We start from the raw sequence: 26,174 nt of genomic DNA on the forward strand, positions 1-26,174 counted from the left end.
AAGTGTATTTGGCTGCTGTAGATTTGCTTTCTGTTGACAAATTATGCTTTCCTATTGAACCAGAGAATTATATAACTACTAGAAACCAGAGGATGAGTTATTAGTGGGATTGGTTTACAGTGTGCGTTGGCGTTTGCAGAGCAGTAAATGTGGCCCTGTGGGAGGAGCCAGGCCTCATGCTATGCTGACCTTTCTTGGAGCCCCACTGGTTGGACAGTGAGTGTGACTGGGTCAGCCTCAGGCTTCATGTCCATGCAGTAGTCAAACACAGGTGTCTCTGGCACTGGGTCCATGTCGAAGAAATGATCCTGCTTGACGTCAGTCCACTCCGAGTAGGTGAAGGAAGGCTGACGGCTCATAGACTGACGCCTGTCTTCAGGATAAGGATGCGCAGGGCTGGGAGAAAGTGTTTTTAAGCAGTATAGAATCTGTGGAAATGTACAACAAGCTTGGTTACAACACATGAGAAAGAAAAAAAAGTTTTGCCCTGAAAAAAAAAAAAAAAAAGCAGATTGGCTGATGTACCTACCCCAATGCCGATGATCACTACACCTAGAAAAACTGTGGCCAGCAGAGGGCTCAAGCTCTCCATTTTCCACAGTTCCTTCTGTAAGTGTGGGGAGTTCTATAAAAACAACACAGGAAAAACACAGGTGATACTAAAACAGACAATTCATGTCAGGTTGCAGTCTTTGTCAAGGTAATATTAGATAAAGTCAAAGCAGCTTCAGTTGTTTTAACTGTACCATTATCTTTCAATGATGTTTTCATTAATGTCGTCATCAGCTATTTTTGTTCTAGTCAGTGTTACATATCTATTGCGGTCAGTTAGAACAGTTCCTGGACTCTGGCCACAGCACGTAAATATAGACAATTTTAAAAAGTAAAAAAAAAACTAAAACAAAATGTAAATCCACCTCAGAACTGTCTATATCACAGTGTCATTACAGCATTAATCTGTAAGCCACTGTGCAACTTTCAAACTTAAACAACATCAGCATCTACATAGCTATTTCTACCATGCTATCTGAAGCCAAAACATTGTAGCTAATTATTAAAATAATGAGCATTCAGTTTATCAATTACTTTTCTTTTCTTGCATAATATCTATCGATAGATAGATAGTATATATCTATATAGCTATATATATTATATATATATATATATATATATATATATATATATATATATTATATTGAATTGACGAGAATGACTCAGAATTATTGCAAACATCATAAAATGGCAGAGGGGGCGGTGAAAAAAAAGTTTGAGAACGTCATTTAAACTGTATTACTCTTTAAATAATCATTTTTAATCTTTCCTATCTTTCTGTGGAATATGATTCTTGGTTAAAAAATTCTTGATATCTGTTTCATGTGGTTTTGCTTTTGTATAAACACACACACACACTCACCTCCTCCTGCCCTAAAGAATGTACCTCTGCTGGTGAGACCAGGTACTGCAGAAGATCCAAGACTTTGTGTGCTGCCGAGAATGCTCCGTGGCCATTGCACATGTACAACATCCACACACCCTAATGAAATTATTGCATAGACATATTAATAACAGTGGTTCGAACTATGGTAAAAGAGGTATGTTAAAGATAAAAATACTATCCACTATACACTGCTGTACAAAAGTCTTAGAAGACACTTGTCTTCTTTCTATTCCTTAAGAGCATTATCTTCAAGTATTGCTCATCCTTGTTAGACAGCTTTTTGGGTCTTCCAGTCATGGGTTTGTCAATTACAGATGATGTTTCTCAGTACTTGTTGATTCTGCTTCGGATACCACACCTTGAAAATTGAGTGATGTGAGCTGTTTTACTCAATATTTTTCATTCTTATGCAAGTCAATGTTGTTATAATAATAGAAAACACAAGTGGAGGCTTTGAGTAAATTGTTGATGTTCATAATGCATCAAAGTAGAAAAATGTCTAAAACTGTTGCTCAGCAGTGTATAGTTTTAGTTGATAGATGGTAGTACTGTACAAGCACTGCTATTTGTTGTACATTTATATTATTTAGCATTTATATCGCATGCTTGCAATGTGGACTTCTTTTAAATACATTTTAATATAATTGTATAATACACAAGTTGAAAACTTAATATGGTATTTTTTGTATGAACTGTAATCTATAAGTAAAAGGTCTACCAGTATTTGTGAGACCAGACAGAAGCTGACACTGTAGCCCACTGTCAGCAAGGTCTTTCTGAGCTGGTCCCACCACTGGCCCCGCCCATCCTGCTGGGAACTCTGGGGTTGCTGTGGTCCTCGTGCCAGCTCCTCCTGTGTGTCAGTCTGGGCTGGGAGGCCCGTCATCGTGCTCCTCGGTCACCACCGCTTACTGGGAAAGACCTGCCGTCACCAAGCAAAAGGAAACAGTCTGTCAGAAACAGCACAGACAGGAAGGAGTGGATGATCAGTGTGGATGACCCTGTAATCCCCTTGCCCCTAACTTTAAAAAAAATATATTAATCTATTAAAATATTATTATCCCATGTTTTTCCTTATGGAAACAAAATATTCAATATACTGCATCTGTAACATAATGAAAGTGATACAACAATGGAGTTGACTGCCAAGTGAAGATACTCCTATGTACAAAGTCGGTCATATGTATATATATATATATATATTATATATATATATATATATATATATATATATATATATATATATTAAAGAATTTGGTCGTCTCGAGCTCGGAAGTCTGCAGCCACTATTTTGACTTAAAACTCGAAACGAGCTGTGCTTTGAAGGGACTGCCTATCGTTTCAATTAATCTGACACAGACGTCAGACCTGCATTTTCAAAATGGATCTCTAAATTATTATTATTATTATTATTATTATTATTATTATTATTATTATTATTATTATAATAATAATAATAATAATAATAATAATAATAATACATTTTTTTGGATACGATACTGGCACTTTAACTTGACATTCATCTATACTTGTTTGAAAACATTGTTTTGCCTGGCTTTTTAATATACTATCACAAAATGTCTACAATGTGTTGAAATAGACTCTTTACTAATATAATGAATAGTTACATTAGTTCTCAATGCATATATTAAATTACTATGTATAATAATGGGCACATATTTGAAGAGTAGTTTTGTTTTGCTTCTTGTTTTGGAATAATGACGTGCTCTCAATGAATTGATTATTGCCGATCATTACGTCTTCGATATTCCATTGTTGCTAATTGAACCAGCTACCCTTAATGAAAGTATGGTGTCTGCTGTTACTTTGGAAATTTGTCATTTTGCACATCTCAAGTGGCAAAATTAACCATTTAGATTTGTTCATATTTATTTTTTAATTTTCTTTCTTTTTTAGCTGCCAGGGAGCTCTTAATCCTTCTCATTAGCCTGTGCTGATCAGGGCATCACTGTCAAAGACTTTCGTTTGCGCTAATAACTGCCCACCTTCCTGTCATTCAAAAACAAGTGTGGGAGGACTTTCATTATCTCCTTTCCCTTTCAACAAAACACAGCATGGTTAATCTCTCACTATTTTTCACAATGCCATTGTCAATTTAAAGGTGTACATTTATTGTCTCTCATTAGCATAACGACATTGTTAATGTTTTGCTTTTTGTTATTGTTGTTATCCAGTCTCTTTTCTTGCTTTGACTTCCTGAGTTTTTCCCCTTCCTGAGTTTCTGAACCCAGTTTTGAACGCCATGAGAACCTTACTGTTCCAATGATTGCCCTCCCCTCCCTCTGCAAGCAGGTTCATTCAGGTCTCAGTAAGAATGGTTAGTAAAACATTTTCAGTAAAGGATTTTCAGGGATTTTTCCAGAGGGTACAAATTCTAAACTTCTTTTGAAAAGATGAGATTTAAAATGCAATCTCCTGGGGCTGTTTTTTTTTTTTTTTTTTTGCAATCCTATATTTTGTGGTCGAGATTACTTACATCTGGGTCGTTTTGATCCGGTTTTTCACTGCTATTACTAATAATCACAATTACGAAATTTGCGTTTTTTTTTTTTTTTTTTTTTTAAGTAATTTCAATCACAACATATAGGATTACAAAATCCAGATCACTGTTAACCAGATTACAAGGTTTGAAAAACCGGCCCCTGGAGTAATAGAGAACCCATATTACAATGTTACCAAACAATAAAGAAAACTTAAATATGGATTATTATCTTTTAGTTGCAAAAAAATATATATGTTACAGATTCTTCATACGTTTGAGTAAAGCCTTACTGTCTATGGAAATTACTACTACATACAACAATGCATCTAGAAAGCATCCATCTGACAACAGCAGAATTGGGGCTTAGCTTCAGAGACTTTTATTGCCCATAGAAACTATGTGGGGATGCCTGTGCTTAATAAACATCTCACAGCTTCTTCTTTCATTGTTTAGTTCAACGTTAATGTGGCAGGTAATAAGCCCTGCAGGTGTATATAGTGTGGGGGGAATGTAAGGTTGGCAGGGATAGGGTTAAATTTGTGCCTTCCAGCAATCACAGGTGTGGCCATTCACCAATTATGTAATTGATTGTTAATTGGAGAGTGGCCACGTGTATAAAAGGAAGCAAAATTGTTTGTTGGAGGAGTTTGGGGGTGAGTGTTTGTGCTGTGATTTGTGTATTGTTTTGCAAGACCAAGCCTACAAGTCTGTTGTTCTTTTGTTTAAACCATTTATTTTGGCCCTTGTGCCGTGTTTTGTTTGTTCCTGTTTGTTTTTGTGTTTAATAAATGTGTGCTATCCTGTCACAGCTAAAATTGTAACTAATCAAATTCTTTCAAATGGCAAATTAATAGGACTGGAACTTATCTTTGAAAACCTCGCACATACGTTTTATGAATGTATGATAGTCAATAAGAAGCTTGTAGTAATATCAAATTATAAGAAGCTAAAACAGGCAGCAACCAATCAGATGTAAGCTCCTTTTCAAAGGTGCTGACCAAGTATTGCCCTACATATCAGTAAGCTGAACTGTTTCTTCTGTAATAATAAAATAAGCTGAGGAGTGGTTGCATTTTCTTGTTCTGTGGCTAATTTTAATCAAACCTTTCCAGAGGTGTAGTTAGTAGGTATTTATGTACTCCCATGTCTGAAAGTTTGATTGAATAGTTTCATAGACCAGAGAAACTCTGTAATTCGGGGACAAGGATAAAGTTGTTAAAATTAACAAGATTGATTTGAAATTTGAAAGTGTGACACACGTTCGGACATATGGACATACACCCACTTCCACTAAATCCCCTAACGAGCATATGCATCACCAGCAGGGCATGATATGAAGCAAGGAAATTGATTTGAAATCATTGCTACTCACTCATCTGTGAAGGGTAATACATCAAAATCTATATCTGTCTATGAGTAATTTCTAAAAGCTTATCTAGAGTAATAGCAGTCTCTCCCTCCCCCGGTGTGACAGCCTGCACTCTCCCACTGACTCATCACGGCACATTTTGATTCAGGGAACTCCCACTTCTCACCCCCAAGTAACCACCAATCAATACAAAGCAAGGCACAAGGAAAAGGATCTTACCAACTAATTACAGTAAGAGGGGCAGCGATCATTCTTCACAGTCAGTTATGTGTTTCTTATCTGACCAGTTAGCCCTTCTGTAGTAACACATAGAACATTCTTTGGCAAAGGTTTTTGTCTTTCTCAATGGGTGTGCTTTTTTCTCCACAAGTTCGGAGAACGCCCCTATTTTTTTCATGTGGTGGAATGCTGGGCTAGTTCTGACATTGTTTCTGCTATCATGCTAGACTTCTGCTTAATTTGTGTTTAGTTCCATGGCGGTAGTGGTCTGTGAGGATATCCCTAAACACAAAGGTGATCCCCACTGAAGAAACGTCAGTACATGTACCTAATAATCCTTCAGTGATGCTGTTGGACAAAGGCTTACTTTCAATGACACAGATGAGGGCAGTATCCTGTTTCATTTGTCCTGTGTGTGTGTGTGTGTGTGTGTGTGTGTGTGTGTGTGTGTGTGTGTGTGTGTGTGTGTGTGTGTTCCTCTCTTCTTACGATCAACAGAGTGCTGGTTCATGATGTTTTAGATGGCAAGCCTTTGACCTCTGGTAGCCAGCCAAGCTATACACTGAAGTGGGCAGCCCTCTTTCATACCTCCACATCATTATCCTTTGTTTAACCCAGGGGAGCCCAGCTGTTATAAAGGAGGGTTTGCTCCATCACTGTAGTATATTTGTATATTTTTGGTAAATGAAATACTACCATTGCTAGCACAGTACAATATCTGTCAATTATTATAATTATGGATTTTTGGGTAACTTTTTACATTAAATGCCTCTGCTGCAGTAGCACTGTAATTACACACATGGTAGTGTTGTTACAATGCAGCAACATGCTTAAAATATAAACATAAAATATAAACATTGTTAGTTGTTAGTCTAAATGTACACAGGTAGCTGTATGTTTACAATGTAATTACTATGTAACCATCTGTGCAATTGCATTGTAATTACAATTAAGTTGGGGACAATTTCAAATGACACAGATGTTTGTTTTTTCAATGTGGTGAAATTAAAATAACTTTCAATGTGCAAGTAAATGCAGCTTTAAAGAAATACTGACTGTGTTCGGAGTCTCTGCTACACTACATATAGAGTACAAATCCAAAGGCTTCCCACTGTATAAATACTATTTTATTTCTATGAAATCGTGGAGTGGTGGGTGGGAAATAATCACACTGAATCAGTGTCTGACTCATGGCAGCATAATTTTAAGTGCTGGGGTGTTTTTAAACCCTGATGGAGTTGATGAAGGTTAATAACAGTGCAGAGGGTCTGTGCTTTATTATTTTTCTTTATTTATTTACATATTTGCCTGAAAGAAGACACGTGCAGTTTGATAAGTTTCTCTTTGCCTATAATTACCAGCATTCCATGACATTTCCCTCCTTAAGAGACTCACCATTGCTTGAACCAGGTTCAATCAAGCTTCTCTTCAGTGCTTGAACCAGGTTCAATCAAGCTTCATTCTCCCCTGCTTGAACCAGGTTCAATCAACCTTCATTCTCCCATGATTGAACCAGGTTCAATCAAGTTTCATTCTAACCTGCTTGAACCAGGTTCAATCAAGCTTCATTCTCCCGTGATTGAACCAGGTTCAATCAAGCTTCATTCTCCCCTGCTTGAACCAGGTTCAATCAAGCTTCATTCTAACCTGCTTGAACCAGGTTCAATCAAGCTTCTTTCTCACCTGCTTGAACCAGGTTCAATCAAGATTCTCTCCAGTGCTTGAACCAGGTTCAATCAAGCTTCATTCTCCCGTGATTGAACCTTGAACCAGGTTCAATCAAGCTTCATTCTCCAGGTTCAATGCCTGCTTGAACCAGGTTCAATCAAGCTTCATTCTCCCCTGCTTGAACCAGGTTCAATCAAGCTTCATTCTCCCGTGATTGAACCAGGTTCGATCAAGCTTCATTCTCCCCTGATTGAACCAGGTTCAATCAAGCTTCAATTGAACCAGGTTCAATCAAGTTTCATTTTCCCGTGCTTGAACCAGGTTCAATCAAGCTTCATTCTCCCCTGCTTGAACCAGGTTCAATCAAGCTTCATTCTCCCGTGATTGAACCAGGTTCAGTCAAGCTTCATTCTCCCGTGATTGAACCAGGTTCAATCAAGCTTCATTCTCCCGTGATTGAACCAGGTTCAATCAAGCTTCATTCTCCCGTGATTGAACCAGGTTCAATCAAGCTTCATTCTCCCGTGATTGAACCAGGTTCAATCAAGCTTCATTCTCCCCTGCTTGAACCAGGTTCAATCAAGCTTCATTCTAACCTGCTTGAACCAGGTTCAATCAAGCTTCATTCTCCCGTGCTTGAACCAGGTTCAATCAAGCTTCATTCTCCCCTGCTTGAACCAGGTTCAATCAAGCTTCATTCTCCCGTGATTGAACCAGGTTCAATCAAGCTTCATTCTCCCCTGCTTGAACCAGGTTCAATCAAGCTTCAATTGAACCAGGTTCAATCAACCTTCATTCTCCCGTGATTGAACCAGGTTCAATCAAGCTTCATTCTAACCTGCTTGAATCAGGTTCAATCAAGCTTCATTCTCCCGTGATTGAACCAGGTTCAATAAAGCTTCATTCTCCCGTGTTTGAACCAGGTTCAATCAAGCTTCATTCTCACCTGCTTGAATCAGGTTCAATCAAGCTTCTCTCCAGTGCTCCTAAGAAAGCATTGGTTGCTGTGGCAACAGCAAGCTCTCTCCAATAGTGGTGATGAAGGCTAACTGAGGGAACCTGAGCCAGTGAAAGACTCTTCACCACAGAAATCAATTTGATTCTACAGGAACATTGGGAATGCATTCCAAGTACAGAACAACAACAAACATTCTGAGATTAAATGGTTAATCCCTCAAGTGCTGTCACCCCAAACAACCAAACTGTATTAATTATCCTGTGCTATGGCAACATTCAGTCACTATTTCAGTTGAATGCTGATATTTCCGCAAAGGAGTAGCAAAAAAAGATCAGTTTGTCATTGTGGGCCTCTTCACAACACCTCCCTCTGGAGCCACCGCCTCGAGCCACTGTCGACAGCCAAACACAAGCCTTGTGCTTGTAAAACATGGGGTGTGTAACTCATTCTACCCAGTGTATTAATGAATATGATTCATCCCCGTCTCTGTGAAATGGTGCTGGGGCGAGATCTCCATTCAGGATAGCAACTTCTCCAACATGCTTCTCTATTTTGTTTTTTCTTTTTTTTTTTTGTTGCTGATGAAATTCAAATCCAATGTCAAATTCTGACTCCCGGGACGAGGGTGGTGAGCCCTCTGTAGGCAGAGGCAGGGGAAGATTAGCTTTCATTACGCCCACACATAATTAGCTCTCGCCACTTTTCAATCACAAGCCCTATTCAGACCCTCTTTTTTTGTCCTTGTGGATGGCCCTTCCCTTCTCGCTATAGTGTAGCCTAGGGCTTTCTAATTAGAGCCAGACAAATAAACAGACACAGATTTTTGTAGAAAAGCAGTGTCTTTCTCTGTCGTGTTTTGAAAATATCTCTTGCTTGTAGGTTTTTTCAGATTGGTTTTGTGAATTTAAAAGGTAATGTACAGGTTCTGAATTGGGATTTAGTCCAAGAAAAGTGTGTTTACACTACCCATATAGAATACTGTCTTGTCAATGAAATACTTAATAATTATTATATATAATATATATATATATATATATATATATATATATATAGATATAATATATATATATATATATCTATATATATATATATAAGGAACCTTGGACGGTTTCTATAAATATGGGGTATTCGTTGTCACGTTTTCAATAGGGCAGTGCCTGTATATTTATTTATCCACAAAACAAAAGCCTAACTCCAGCAAGGAGAGCTTGGATAAACATTTTCAAATTCTAGCTAAGCTATTTACCAGTAACCAAACACCAACACTTACACACATAAGTATTAAATACATTTCAAGGTCTGAACACAGGTCTCTCCCCAGGCCTTATCCTTAACATAGACAGCCTACAAACATTTCAGACTTGCTCTTTATACCTTCCTGCTAATTAAATTAGAGCCAGGTTTAATTTATCCTGGCTTACTCCCATGGTATTCTGCGAGATGTAGTCCCATTAACCTCCAGGACTACACCTTTCCTCCCCCTACTCTTCTACTATATATATATATATATATATCTAGTACTGTGCAAAAGTTTTAGGCAGGTGTGAAAAAATGTTGTAAAGTAAGAATGCTTTTAAAAATAGACATAGAAGGAACTCAGCAGGTAGGTTGGCCCAAACATCTTGGAGAACTAACCACAGTTCTTCTGTGGATTTAGGCAGCCTCAGTTGCTTCTCTCTCTTCATGTCATCCCAGACAGACTCGATGATGTTGAGATCAGGGCTATGTGGGGGCCATACCATCACTTCCAGGACTCCTTGTTCTTCTTTACGCTGAAGATAGTTCTTAACGACTTTTGCTGTATGTTTGGGGTCATTGTCATGATGCAGAATAAATTTGGGGCCAATCAGATGCCTCCCTGATGGTATTGCATGATGGATAATTAATTCTGGCATTAATTCTGACCAAATCCCCAACTCCATTTGCAGAAATGCAGCCCCAAACTTGCAAGGAACCTCCACCATGCTTCACTGTTGCCTGCAGACATTCATTTGTGTACCACTCTCCAGCCCTTCGGCGAACAAACTGCCTTCTACTACAGACAAATATTTCAAATTTTGACTCATCAGTCCAGAGTACCTGCTGCCATTTTTCTGCACCCCAGTTCCTGTGTTTTCGTGCAAAGTCTTCCATGAAAGCCACTTCTGACCAGGCTTCTCCAGACAGTAGATGGGTGTACCAGGGTCCCACTGTTTTCTGGCAATTCTGAGCTGATAGCATTGCTGGACATCTTCCGATTGCGAAGGGAAGTAAGCATGATGTGTCTTTCATCTGCTGCAGTAAGTTTCCTTGGTCGACCACTACGTCTACGGTCCTCAACATTGCCCGTTTCTTTGTGCTTCTTCAAAAGAGCTTGGACAGCACATCTGGAAACCACTGTCTGCCTTGAAATTTCTGCCTGGGAGAGACCTTGCTGATGCAGTATAACTACCTTGATTGAATTGATGATGATTAGCACCTATTTGGTATAATTGTTTAATCATACACCTGACCACAACAGTTTTGAAGGCAAAGGGTGGTCACACCAAATATGGATTTGATTTAGATTTTTCTTCTGTTCACTCACTTGCATTTAGTTAATTGATAAATATAATCTATTAACATGTCTATTTTTGAAAGCATTCTTACTTTACAGCATTTTTTCACACCTGCCTAAAACTTTTGCACAGTACTGTGTGCGTGTGTATATATATATATATATATATATATATATATATATATATATATATATATATATATATATATATAGTGTATAGTGTATATATATATAGTGTATATATATATATATATATATATTATATATATATATATATATATATATATATAATATATATATATATATATATATATATATATATATATATATCATATATATATAATCTATCTATATATCTCTATCTATCTATCTATCTATCTATATATATATATATATATATATATATATATATATATATATATATATATATGTATATAAATAGTACATCATCAATCTACTTGTATATTCCAGATTATATATCACCATCTCTCTTCAATTTCCTTGGGTTATCCTGCAGTAAGATGTCACAAAGGGTTCCACTGGTTAATTAAAATCCAATACCTTAAAAAAGGAAAGACCAAAAGATTTGTCATATCACAGTTATAACTAGAGAATGTATCTAGTGTACTTTTGCCTCCCTTGTTATTATAAAAACATTAACATTAACAAAAACAGCAACTCCTTGCAAACTTGATGTGCCTGTTACTTATCACTGACATATCATGAAATATAATGAAATATAAACCAATGAAGGATTCTCTTCTTACAACCATGATGGATGCATGCAGTAGAGTTCATTGTGTTTGCTTTCATTCATGACTCAGGGTATATGAATAATACATGTAAATACTGTTATTGAAAAAGAAGCGGTACAAGAGACCCCGAAAGGTAAGTATTTTCTAAATGTATCAAGGTTTGGTAATGCTTGAAAAAGCACAACAGAAACGCCTACAGAAAGAAGGTTCAGATTCTACAACTTTTGTAAACTGTACTTGCATCCTTTATTTCTGACCACCATTGAGCTGAATGAAGAAGATATTTACCATTCAGAGAGAGGATGGAGAGTACTTAGTCACATGGCAGGCTTGGGTCCTATTGATTGTGTCTTGGAACATGACTTCTAGTGAAGAATCCTGGAAAAAAGATACCAATCACTAAAACAGAGCCCTTTATCTTTCAAGGTTCTTAAAACGAGCATAATTCAAGTTTCACAGCTGCATTTTTAGTTTGTAGTCTGTTTAATTGAGCTTTTAAGCATCGTAATGTCAAAACTGACTGACATACTGTTTATGTCCATAATTCATTGTGACACTCTTGTGAAATAGTTTTAAAGTGAGAACTCTGCTGATGAAAAAAGTGCTTTAATCCAACATGCACTTATTTTTAGCTTGCCATTTACAACGATAATGTTTATCAGGTGGTGCTTTGATGGCCTGTTGCACATAACTTAAAAAGAAAAAAATACAGTGAATAATAATTACTGATATTTGGTCAAACATTTCTGCAATTCAAACTCCAATACCATGACCTAAACAAAAAGTACTTGGAATTATTATTATTATTATTATTATTATTATTATTATTATTATTATTATTATTATTATTATTATTATTATGTACTGCTCAACCTCAAATTTAACAAATAAACTAATTTGCATATAACACTATTGATCTCTTCCAGCCAGAATCACTACAAGGGGTTTCCTCCATTAAATGGAAACCAGTAAGGAATTGCAGTAGCTTACTGAAAACAGTATGCTTCTCACTTATGATTTTATTCCATTAAATATATTGAAACTGCTCATGAAATACATTATAAGAACATATAAGAATTTGTTGGAAGTAAACATTGGTTTATGGTGCATTGCACATTTTTTCATGTTAAACCCCAAACATAATAAACATAATATGCACTCATCATGAACATACAAATATCAGCAAAAAAAGGGTTGCTTATTAGGGTTGAATGTGACAATAACTGATATATATATATATATATATATATATATATATATATATATATATATATATATATATATATATATATATATATAAATGTAAAATAATGTGTTTGTCATTACTTTCTTACTAACATTTTTTTTATTACCCGTGTTATTGATTACCTGTTTTACTTCTTATCATGATAACATTTATTTTTCTATATATACAAATTGTTTGAATTATTCTGCACAGAAAACTAAGAATTGTCTATATTTTGTAACTGCATTATTGTGGTTTTAACGGCATATAACAGTGTTGTGATATTTATATGCGCATAATTTGACAGAAACATCTGAAGAGGGGTCTTCAAATGCTCTCCTTGTCTTTTTAAAACAATAGACATGGAGCTGTGAGGAGGCTGCTGAAGTGATGACGTGCACAAGACAGTAACCATGGAAACACAAAACAAGAGGGGTTAGAACAGCAAAGTATAGCAATAAAGCAATGCTGGCAGGTTTGTGAATGTGTCTCTAGAAACGACACAGGTACAGAATGGAGGAGAAAACAGACCATTAAAAAATAAAATTACTCTTGTACTGTGCATTGAATTAAGCAACAGAAGTATGGCAATGCTGTTTCATTTTATGAATAGACAGTATTATGAATGTAGGTATTTTGTTTTCTGAAAAAAACAAAAGGGATACAACTGACAATTTCAATTGTTAGAACCAGGGTTTGAAACTTGCCTGGCACCGTCCTGAAGCGTTACAGATCTTCTCAAAAAAATAGATATATTTTTTAAATGAGCTGAAGATTGAAAATTTATTACAGCATTAATAAGTCACACCTAAGTCTGTAGGTTTACGACTAGGATTAGTTCATGCAGCTTTAAGGTAGGAACCATTTATTAACATTAAACTCCTGGCTACATTACACCCAGGCATATATCAGAGCTGTAAAGTTTTGTTAATGTGATTTTTTTAAATTCATTTTTGTATGAATATGGCAGTGTGTTCTGCCCCTGTGTGTATTTTGTGTTATATGTTGTGTATGTGTTAATGTTGGTATATAGGTATTGGTGCACGGGATGTAAATGGGTCCGTGTAGCACGAGTGATTTAAAATACATAGTTGTATTTAAGCACGGGGATTGCACAAATTAGTTCACGTATTGGGATTCAAGTGAATAATTAAACTGAATCCTGGTACAACAGTTTATATAAATGCAAGTGAAAGAACGGGCGAGAGAGTGAGAAATAAATAGGTACAGAAAATGACTGCTATGAGTGCTGGAAGCACCAGCACTGTACTTGTTTTGTGTTCGTGCCCAGTTTGTTAGTGTCTGTTTGTTGTGTTTGTCTATCTGTTTTGGCCAACGCGCCGTTTTTTTTTTACAAAGTGTTTTTGGCTATTTAAACTTTTTATTTTACAATAAACACACTGAGCACTGCAGAGTCCCAGTTTCACCCGCCAGTGCTGCCTGTGGGTCTGTGTACTCCTTTCTGGCCTGACGTCACTGTACAGCCAGCCTGTTCACAATGAAATACAAATAATTATGAACTTATTTTTATTTCTTAAGAATATTGTAAAAATTGGTCTAATTTCACAATTTTTGCTCAGCCCTTGAAATCACTCGCAGGGACCTACTTTATAAGTAGGGCTTCTGATTTTCGGCTTTAACCGATAAAACACCCCGGTACAAAAAAATGAAATCAGCGGATAGCCAATAAACACCGGAAAAACTGTGTGAAATGGTTCATCTATTCAAGTTGACTTTTCCCATTAAAAAAATAAAACCTACTACATAAATAATAAATACATTTCCTAGTGCTGCTGGGCAATGTCCCGCCTTCCAGATTTGTATACTTTAAATACTTTAAACCCGCCCCCAACTACTGAGTAACAGCACATTCCTACATTTCTATTGGAGACTCCGCTTGCCAGATTTAAAATGAGATTACAATCAGGATGGAGGCTTGTAAGCGGGATTTAACACTATATTACAGTTAAGATACTGAGGATTTAAAACAAAATTGTGGCAAAATGTACAAAATGCCTACACACAAAAACCCCAGAACAATGTACTCGTGAACAAAGGGATTTTGTTGTGGAAGACAGCAAAGGAAGGAAGGTACAACTTAAGTGTACAAGTACTGTCGAGTTACTACTATACATATTTTGACACAACCCCCACCCTCCACCCCCCCCCCCCCCCCCTCCCCCGAAAAACAAAAAAGTTTTGCATTTTGGAAAGTAACTGAAAACACTAATTTCATACAGTATATCAAAAACGAAACCCCCGAAAAAATAAGATTTACATAAAACCCCAAAATAGCTAAATATAAATATCGAAAAATACAATTCATAAAACCAAAAAATAGAAGCCCTACTTAATTGAAGGTAGTTCTGAAATTGAGGACTGGGTGCAGGGCTGGCGTGAGCTTCAATCCATGCTTAGAACATAAACTCTGGTGGGAAACTATTCATGTTAGTCAAATGGATAAGCGATTCAACTGATGCCTTTATCATTTGACCCAATGTGTGTTTGTTGACATGTTAGTGTTACCAGTACCAGTAAGTCTTCAAATGCACAATGTTTCTAAATATGGAGGCAGCTAAATGCTTTATTATATTGAATAACACCTCTCTTAAAAAGTTCTAATGTCAGCCACTAAACACCAGGAAGTGAGCTGGCTTCATGATCACCAAAATTATTATCGTTATATATATACCAGGTGTCCCGTGAGGTATCATAGGCATAATTGTTAATATTGTCTTAAGCTAACAGGAATTAATTTAGATAATTTTAATGTGTCGTGCAGATAGTCAACATAGATGATATTGCCTGCATTATGGAACACTGTAGTATTGCTGGTAGTCCTTTTAATGGACCCCATGTCTAGTTAATTGTGTAGCTCCACGGCAACCATGAAATCAGCCAAGGATGTTGCTAAATATTACTACCCTGTACTGCACTGTAATAACACAGCAACACTTATGGTTATAAAATAACAATGCAACAACATGATAACAAAATGAAAACTGTTTTGTACACTGTATTTACCGTAATTGACCTAATATAACATCCACTCCCTGTATTGCATACATAACTGAGCAGGTTCACACAAAATTCCTTGATAATGTGCACCCCCTTGTAAATCCCCTTGACTTGATACACATGTAAACTGCATTCAAAGATGCCACACACCATGTATATAACCCATATCCTGTGTATAGCACACCACAATGTATTAAAGGGTGCTTGTTATATCAGTATAATTACGGGAGAAAATGACCTAGGCAAAAATAGAGAATTATACACAACTCACAGAGCTGGATATTTATACTAGTAAGAAATTAAATAAAATATGAAAATTAAGTATCAACTTGGACTTTAACCATTAAAATATAAATAGCTTCAGGATTCGCATTTCATCTAAAACAGGTATCTGAATTAAGCACAATACAACCATTTGCTTTTCATAATGAATGATGAAAGGAGACAATCAGGAGAATTCAGTCCTCAATTAGACGCCATATTTCAATGACTGGTAAGGAAATATAAATATTATTAACCTCTAACAGCAACAACAACAACAACAACAATAATAATAATAATAATAATAATAATAATAATAATAATAATAATAATAATAATAATAATAAAATCCTGGCTTATACAAAAGTCATTGACATTTAAAATGGTTGATCCTCTGTTGAAAACACTGATGTGGGCAGTGCTGTATTAATTAAACTAACTTTTCACCAAACCTACACCTGCCTTGCCAGCATGCAGCCATGGAAATATTTTTTTTTTTCAGGGCAGTTTTTCATTTTCTCTAGCACAGACCTTCAGAATAAAACTAGACATGTCAATGGCACATCTCTAAAAATGCTGTTTTTTTTTTTTTTTTTTTAGTTTTTTTCTGTTTCACCCCACACAATATAAAACAATTCAGCCTCCTGATGAAAAAGACTATTCTTCTCTGTGTCGATGAAGAACGGGCACCTGTTCACATAATAACTATGAATTCCCTGCTAGCCACAAAGCTAGTACAAATACAGTAGACAAATACATGATTATTTTATTTTTTTGTTTAATATGAGTTAAACCCGTTAAATTCTGCAATAGCACATTTGTAAATTCAGTTATGAATCTGTAGGCGGTCTGCAATTTATCTGGGAGTGGTCACTTTATTATTATTTTCCTGTGTTTTCTAATAAAGTGGCCTCAGTATTAGGTATCCTCGTGCTGGTCCCTACCTGCTCTCAGTGTTTGTTATCTACGTATTGATAGGAGACTTTCCGGTGTCAACACTCCCCAGAAATGAAAAACAGCCTTTGTGTGGATCTTGAACAAGCATCATGAGCACTTTGCACTCTTCTGCTATACACTGGGCTTGCATTCAATAGGCAATTCAATAGCTTGAATTAAAAAAGATTTAAACTGGCTGTTAAAAGGCTGCCCCACAAGATACATGAGAAAAGTATGACATATAGAGGGTTGATTGGATAGACAGGCAGCATCAATACAACCCCAGGTTATTATACACTCAACTTCTTCTAAAGGACTTCTAAGCAAGACAACAGGTCAAGTGATTCTCTGACAGATAGACAGACAGCCTCTATTAACCCCCATATTCTGATACTATCAATACTGTGGGTAAAGAATGTCCTCAGCAAGTCTCAATACAATTAGACCAGCTGGTTTCTAGATATGTGTTAGAATGGAGCTGTGACATACTGTATGTAGGCCGGCCTGCATCCCCAATGGGGGATACTAATGACGGGACACAGACAGCTTCAAATGCAACCCACTAGAGATTTCCAAAGCCAAGTTTGCTGTTTATTTTTAGAGTGTGTTCCAGTCCTGTTCTCTATAGCCTCTGTTGTTTGAGCCAGGACTGAAGGTCCAGATAGAGGCTTCCTGGCTTAAAAGCACTCAATCGTCTGTCCTCCATTTCCTTTAAACAGGTACATTATTATATGGAACTCTAGCTATACAGTAGTCAATAAATATCAATAAATATCATACCAAGTCATCCAGTCTTGTCAAAACCCTAAGCTGAAATAGTAAATGTAGAATCAGTTCTCCAAGGCTTCACTGCAAAGCCTGTATTACAGATATAACTTTTGTTCTGGCTGTGTTTGTATCATGCAGACAACAATTTATTTAATCCAGGTTGTACAGTATGCTTTTATTATATTGGAGTTGAGCTTTATACTTACTTCTAATGGTTGAAACAGACAGGCACTAGGTTTAATGCCCAAAGCAACATGTACATTATTAATTCTAACAGAGGGCTGGAAACATGATAGACAGCTGGATTTAAAACCCCCAAATAACACACACACACACACACACACACACACACACACACACACACACACACACACACACATATACATATATATATATGTGTGTGTGTGTGTGTATCATTAAGTCTGCTATAATCTCAGATCATATGAGTGATACAGACCACACCATTTGAGATCTTCATAATTGGTACATTCTATGATTCTGTCAGTCAATGCCATCCCAGACAGTTCTTCATATACCCCACCTCTCAGAGTATATCCAGTATGCTAGCAAAAGCTAGGCCTTGAATTGGCATTATTACCTGGAAAGCCATCTGAGGATCTGTTGAGTTTGATTTCTGGTTTTCTTTCTGCCCTGAGCTGCTATTCTGGGGATCAGTCTCATATTATCAGTCAATAGCTAGCAGACTCTGTAGCCCAGTACACATTTCTAATGACTGACAGCTTCTGTCAGATCTCAGATGATTCATTGTCCAAGCAAGAAGGGTTCCAGTGAAACCTAAGAAGCATATTCCTCTCTGGATCTTTGGCTGCAGGTTTTTTTTTCCCTGTTATTTAATAAATATATTAGGTTGGTGACGTCAGAAATATATTATCAATTTAGCATGATGTCACAGTAGAATAATCATGGAGCGAGCAATTAAATCCAAACTTGACTTTTTTTTTTTTTAAGTAAATGCTGAGAAATATCTTTGCATAAATACAACACAGCACTCGTGTTTCCTGATCTGTGTTTTACATACTGTGTAAGCTTCAGAAATCCTAAACAGCAAGTGCTTTCAAATAGCATTTGAATTGCTTTTTTTACATTAGTGTACTACATGATGCTGTTGGTAATCATTTTGAGTTGTTTTGGGTTCTGTTGCTCCGAAATTGAGTTCATATAATTTTCCTCTAAAACGCTGTTGCTCCTGCAATCTAAAAAATAACACAGTCTCTCTCCATCACACCGTTATTGAAAGAGACGGCACTGAAGCTGCTGGTTTGCCAAGTTCCCAGTTCCTTGTCTTCTTCTAGAGTGTAGTGCACACTTAGACCTTTAATACTACATTGTACTATCAAAACAAATCAAACAGATACAAAACTAGCATGCCATGGCCCAACTGAAAATATTGGAATTTCTTTACTCGTAAAATAAATTCTATATTTTGAGTTTGGCCAAAGAATATGCCCTATATATCTATATATTCTTTATAACCGTTCAAGGGGTAACTTTAGACCTGATTATGAACATGCCTACTGTATGACTGTATGCAGGTTCCTGTCTGAGTCTGAGGGCTCTTCCTTACAGTATTTTGAAGACTTGCCACATGAAACACAGCTCTCTTCAGTTCAAAAAGTGATTGTTATGATGACTTCAACACAGGGGAGCTCTCCGGAGATCAAGCCACCTCCGGCGTCAAAAGCAGAAAAATGAAATCTGAAGACCTCCCTTTCTTCTTAAGGTGATAGGGGCCTATGGAGATTATATAACATATACTTATGTCCATTAAGAAGAAAAAGAAATACTAGCAGAAATATTGGGTAGCACTTCACAGTAAGTGAGTGGCTTTTTCATGTAATTACGTAGAGTCATATTCTCAAATATATATTGAATTCTAATGTATTCAAAGGCTTATTCCATCACTAATAAAAGATGATAAGGAAAGAAATATTATTCATTCTTTCGTCATAATTATCTTTGTCTGCATCTCAGAAGAGCTCAATAAAGACTACATTGTGGAATAGCTGCTATTAAATAAACTATACTGTAGTATTGTTTCAGAGCAGTTCTGTACAAGCAGACACATACTTCAGAGTGTAGGAGGAAAGTTTGTTTTTCATTGCAATGCACTGTTTTTTAATTTGTCTGTCTAGTGTTTCCCTCTTTAAACTGGGGTGTGTTTTGAGTTATCCCGACAGTTATGGACTGAGTGTGTGACGTTTTTTTAAAAAGCTGTTTCACAACTGCTGTTTAATTCTTCTAAATGCATTACAGTATCATTTTGCAATACAATACATGTAATACAATATAATGTATGTTGCATATTGTTCTAATACAAATAAATAAATAAATAAATACATAAATGGAGAAGTCGAAATACATTCTAACCCCAATGTATACAAAGATAAGGGTTTTGGGAGTAATGCTTCTTTATACTTATTTATACTGTATAAGGCAAACCATGCAATGTATATGTATTTTACACCCATGTTTCTGAATAGAAACATAATGTCTTGCTGAATATTTTAAGAACATGAAGGCGTCTCTGTGTCATCAAGGGGATAGAGATTAAACGCAAACTAAAAGAATGTAACCCATTCGATTGTGAGATTCAAACGAGCTTACTCGTTATATTTTTGATGGCAATGTACAGCATTTCATGTTGAGTAAATAGGCGAATAACTGTATCTGAAAGCAAATCAGGTGATGGAAATTGTGTCGTCAGTCACAAGTGACAACGTGAAGTCAGAGGGTCTCCACAATAGATTTTTATTTTAACGTCGATAGCATCAAAGCGGTAGGACTAGAAGCACTTGAAAGTTTTGACAGAAACGAAAATAAGAAGTAGAAGAAGACCCCGAACCTAGAACAGCATGTCTGCGTTGCCACATAAATATGCAAATTGTATTTATGAGTCATGCGTCACTGGTTAACACTATAATGCACATTTGTGTTTAATCACTACTTCAACTCTTTGTATTATTATTACAAATAAATATTTACTTTATTCATGTAAGACAAGTTGGGCATAATTTAAAATGGGCATTTCTCTTCAAAATAAAATATACTGCACAGCGGCACAAACGGGCATTCGCGCGTGGGGGGAAGGGTGGTCTATTTCCTGGCATACCATGCAAATAAATCCCTGTTGTGACTCTGCAATCTATTTTATTTTTAAGAGAAATGCACAACCTTTTAAATTATACCCAATTTATGGTGGCATATCCAGGCCATGAATGTAATTTCACCTATTCACCTATGAATGTAATATCACCTAATTTCTATACTGTCGTTAACTATAAGCAACTAGTCTAGCTGGTACAATAAAAATAAATAAATGCAATCGGTTACATCAACTTTCTCCAGACAGATTACCAGAAAAGAATACAAAATAATCACTATTTAATCCAAATTCACTGAATTAAAAAAATAATCCAGAAATGACAATTTGCCAAGATTGGGAAAAGAATGCATTATGAATGAAGCTGGGAAATGTATACAGTGTTATTCTTGGAAACTACTATATTACATTGCAATGTAATAAGCCACTAACACATTTTGCAATATTTGGTCTATATTTAACATTCTATGGGAAGAGTCAAATAATTTGACTGATAAATGAGAAAGGGTGGTGAAGAGATTTAAATACAACACCGGTAATAATACAACTGTAGATTTAAATCATTTATATTTTATAGTATGTGAAGAGCTAAGTGCATGCATCAACAGTGTATAGAGATAGATACACAAGTGCATTTAAATTGAATGAGCACTAACAGTTTTGCAAAGATTTGTAACAATAATCTCTGAAAAGCTTGTGTATGCTGGTCCAATAAAAGGTCCAACTTTAGCATTGTTTCTTGTTTTTCATGCCTAGTCCAAGACTGCTAACATATTCTCTATGTTGTTTAAGGCAACACTACACTAAATGAAGCATTCAAAACAACAGTCCTAAAGGGATCACTAAATGAGCCATTAGAAAACAAAACAATTATAATAGTAATCCATGTTTTCTGTTATATTTACAAACAATATATTGTAGTTTTGAGTGAACAGTCCCAGTTTTGACAACATAAGGAAAAATACATATTGTCTAAATCTCTGTGAATTGTGCCTATTACTGCTTGAGTTGGGGGAGTTAAGATTGATTGTGTGATGACTCAACGTAACTCAACATTGCTCTCCCTTACTAGGAGACCGGGCGGTGCCACTGAATCTCATTCTAACTCAACATTGCTCTCCTTTACTAGGAGACCGGGCGTTGCCACTGAATCTCATTGTAACTCAACATTGCTGTCCCTTGCTAGGAGACTGGGCGGTGCCACTGAATCTCACTCTAACTCAACATCGCTGTCCCTTGCTAGGAGACTGGGCGGTGCCACTGAATCTCACTCTAACTCAACATCGCTGTCCCTTGCTAGGAGACTGGGCGGTGCCACTGAATCTCACTCTAACTCAACATTGCTGTCCCTTGCTAGGAGACCGGGCGGTGCCACTGAATCTCACTCTAACTCAACATTGCTGTCCCTTGCTAGGAGACCGGGCGGTGCCACTGAATCTCACTCTAACTCAACATTGCTCTCCCTTACTAGGAGACCGGGCGTTGCCACTGAATCTCATTCTAACTCAACATCGCTGTCCCTTGCTAGGAGACTGGGCGGTGACACTGAAACTCATTCTAACTCAACATTGCTGTCCCTTGCAAGGAGACCGGGCGTTGCCACTGAATCTCATTGTAACTCAACATCGCTGTCCCTTGCAAGGAGACCGGGCGGTGCCACTGAATCTCACTCTAACGCAACATTGCTGTCCCTTGCTAGGAGACTGGGCGTTGCCACTGAATCTCACTCTAACGCAACATTGCTGTCCCTTGCTAGGAGACCGGGCGGTGCCACTGAATCTCATTCTAACTCAACATTGCTCTCCCTTACTAGGAGACTGGGCGGTGCCACTGAATCTCACTCTAACTCAACATTGCTGTCCCTTACTAGGGGACAATGTTTCGATTATTGCCGATTATTACCCCTCCAATAATCGATTATTAATTGGCTGTTGATTGCTGCTCTAATTGTTAGTACTGCAGCTCAGGCCACCAACAACACAGCATCTATTCAGAAGCAATAGTATCTAAATAGTATCTGTTCATTGGTAACTGTTGCATTCAAACATTTGAAAGAAGGAGTTCATATTTCAGCCAGCTTTTAAAAGGTGACTTAATTATTTAAATTTTTAATACAGTAGAAGAGACGCTACAGCAATTATATGCGACAGGTGGAATAACAGTAGCTCTAATAAAAGGTTTGTTTTTGGTACGTCCTTTCTTACTTTGCAAAAGCTCTTAATCTGTAATTGATTTCCTTATTCTCCATTGCCTGTTCAGCTGTGTGCATTATTATACTTTTTTTTATCAGTAGCTGATTGGTGCGATTTCTCAATTGAATTCATCTCAGTTCGAATTATGAAATACCTTTCGTTCTTTTTCACCCTCCCAGAAGTAATAATCTGTACCGTTACAGTGTTTATGCATTAAGAAATTAACATTAAATGGGTTTATCCATAACATAAATACATTAAAACTAACTTTGATTATTGAAACCAATGTAGACAAAACACTTCACAAACCTCTTGACAAAATAACCTAATTTCAAGTTGTACAATGCTTTATTTCCTACAATTGCTGGATTGCCTAATTCAGTCTTTATTCTTCTAACTAATCATTGGATATTCAAACAAACAGTGTTTGAAATGCATTCAGTGGCAATAATGATCATATTCATACTAGTGTAACAGAATCTATTCGTACAAAAAATGCAAAGAAAACCAAAGCATAAATGATGTGTGAAATAAATAGCACTCTGTTCTCCTTTCTCTAATAGCGAATTTGATGGGGCACCAGGTTAATTTGACTGCAGAGAGATTTTTTATGGTGCGAATTATGCAGTACCTTTGTTTAGAATAAAATAATATTTGTTTAAATGTTGAAAGGAATGTCACAGCACTTTTCTATCATGATCTATTTGTATTTATTTATTTAAGTTTGAAACATACGGTTCAGCTACTGTTGTATGTAGTCTTTTTCAGCATTTTACAAAAGACATACCAGTTTGAAGGGAATTACTTTGTAGGGACACAAGCAGGACTGTCAACAAGATCTGCTTATTGAGTGCACAGAAGGCAATGTAGACACCAAGTCATTATATTTTTGTATAAAATTGATTAAGCAATTTATGTGATTCACATATATCACAGAGCAAATTTAAATAAGATCTGTGGAAACTACAGTGTGGTTACAAAGCAATGCATTTGTATTTAATTTAATATAGTCTTTTTTTTTTAATTTGGCATTTCTTGCAGCTTTGTTTCAATGGAAATAGTGTAAAACATATATCAAAAGAAACTTCCCTCTTCTGTAATAATCCTTTAACTCAACATTCTACAGAAATAAACAAGCATTGACCAAATCCATCACAATATCCAGCTCTGACTGAGCAGCTTAAAACTACTGCTTCCAATCATCACCAGAATAATGCATAGTCAAAAAACACAAATGTCTTGTGAATGAATCCTTTGAATGCTTTGTAAAGTCTCTGTGTTATTCCCAAGTTCAGTAGTGTCAATCAAACATACACAATCAATTATACAGCATGCTTGTAACTATGGCTTCTACTGCTTTGCTAAAGGGACAGAATCTCAAGGCTTGAAAGTAAAAGGTTTCAGTTTCCTGATTATTCGATAGTTTATAAAGTAATGAAATACTGTACTTAAGCTCAAGAAATGGCGAAAGCATGTTTCAAACAAGAGCTCGTTTTTTAATCATTCTGTAAGGTAAGAGCGCCCCTTAATCCAGGATGTTTCTCACATTTTCAGCTATGTGATCGATAAGCAGTCAATTACTAGGGCTTTTTAAATAAATACAGTCCCTGGGTTATAACTGTTGAATTTTTACTCATTAAGCAACATTTGTTTATTAAGTATCTATTGCGTTCTGCTGAAATTGGCTATAATTGCACGCAACAAAGCAGTACAAATTGAATGGCATGTGATAGCAACAGCAAAAACAACAGAATAAGACTGGTCATGTGTACAATACATTCTGGGGAAAAAAATAATTAATTCAACCTCTTTTTATTAGGTAAAACCTTGTAATGCACACTAAAATCCATATATTTCTACTGTATGTTAGTATGCAATGACTATTAGCAAAAACAAAGTGTGCCGTATGCATTGTCTATCTATGCTAATTTCTTTGCATCTATCGCTAAACCATATAGAGAAACACATTGATGTACACTTCAGATTTGCCATATCTGTGGTTTTTTTAACAATCACTCATACATGCTTAGAATACACTATGAAGTATGTTTCACTAGTGGCTCTTAACATTCTCCATCTGTTTATTTTCTGTCCATATTTAACAGTACATTTATATATATATATATATATATATATATATATATATATATATATATATATATATATATATATATATATATATATATTATATATATATATATATGGTAATAAAACATGGTTATGAAAAAAAAAGAAAAAACACTTGACTGTTTTAAAGATTGTTGCCAAACACTGTTTGTAAACCATTCAGTTAATTAATGTCTCTTACAGAGGGTAACAAGATATATGCGATATTGTATATTGTATTGAAAAAGCTCAACAACAAAAATACCACTAAAAGCCATGAGACATCATGCACATCAGTTTCCTACCTTTCTACATGGTGAAGATAGTGTAATTGAGAGCATCAGATCATGCAACACAATTAATATTCACAGCACAGCAAGCAGCAGGTAAAATGTGTTCAACCAAATGAAGGCAACAGTGAGCTAGCTAGGTGTACTGTACCAATCAAGCACAGTAGTGCTGCTCAGGTCTCTCTCCTTCCCTGGACTTCTCCTCTGAAGACTTTTTTTTTGGGGGGGAGGGGGGGGGGAGGGGGCGGGGGTTAGTGTGCTGGCTGGCTAGTGAGGTACAGTAGGTAGCTGTTTGTAGCCGTGGCAACTAACAAAAGAGGAGAGTGAAATAGCTCAGTAGAAATCACCAATCATCACTGAGCCCCTGAGCACGTCTGCACTCCAAACCGCCCACCTCTCTGATTAAATTGTGTGGGCTGCATCCCCCTCCATTCTATCTCTCCTGCCCCCCCTCTTTTTCATTTCTTTTCAGCTCACTGATTTGATTGACAGAAAACCTTTTTAAACCCCACCCACCCACGTATACACACAACGTTCTCTCTTTCTCTCTCTCTCTCTCTCTCTCTCTCTCACACACACACACACACACACAAGCTCATCTCGCTTTCTCCTGTGAGGAAAAAAAGAACAGGAAAAAAACATGAATGAAAAATACATGAACGCACAGCAATACCATAGGGATCAGGGCTTAGCAGCCAGGCGATGTTTTTTTTTTTTCAATTTTATTTGTTGCTATTTTGCTATAGGCCCTCTCTTGATCTGTCACTGCCAGACACGAGAATACAGATATGCATGGCTGGTTGTTTGTGCT

The 26,174-nt window shown here is 36.4% G+C and overlaps 1 protein-coding gene across 3 annotated transcripts in view; it reads right to left on the minus strand.

Moving 5' to 3' along the window:
* Window positions 1-25,537, minus strand: part of LOC121329595 (tyrosine-protein phosphatase non-receptor type 5-like) — a 39,057-nt gene extending 13,520 nt beyond the window's left edge. The window contains exons 1-7 of one of the 3 annotated variants that reach the window (XM_041275260.1): window positions 25,379-25,537; window positions 11,735-11,824; window positions 11,175-11,252; window positions 2,157-2,360; window positions 1,439-1,534; window positions 530-625; window positions 190-428 (exon numbers count right to left, since the gene is read on the minus strand). In XM_041275260.1, the coding sequence (XP_041131194.1) occupies window positions 190-428; window positions 530-625; window positions 1,439-1,534; window positions 2,157-2,324 (599 nt within the window). In that variant the 5' untranslated portion in view covers window positions 2,325-2,360; window positions 11,175-11,252; window positions 11,735-11,824; window positions 25,379-25,537. Of the gene's footprint in view, window positions 1-189; window positions 429-529; window positions 626-1,414; window positions 1,535-2,156; window positions 2,361-11,174; window positions 11,253-11,734; window positions 11,825-25,378 lie in introns of all 3 variants that reach the window. The other 2 variants (XM_041275256.1, XM_041275257.1) reach the window with 2 other exon arrangements.
* Between the last annotated feature and the right edge of the window lie 637 nt (window positions 25,538-26,174).

This window comes from Polyodon spathula, chromosome 17 (genome assembly GCF_017654505.1).
Source record: "Polyodon spathula isolate WHYD16114869_AA chromosome 17, ASM1765450v1, whole genome shotgun sequence".
NCBI lineage: Eukaryota > Metazoa > Chordata > Actinopteri > Acipenseriformes > Polyodontidae > Polyodon > Polyodon spathula.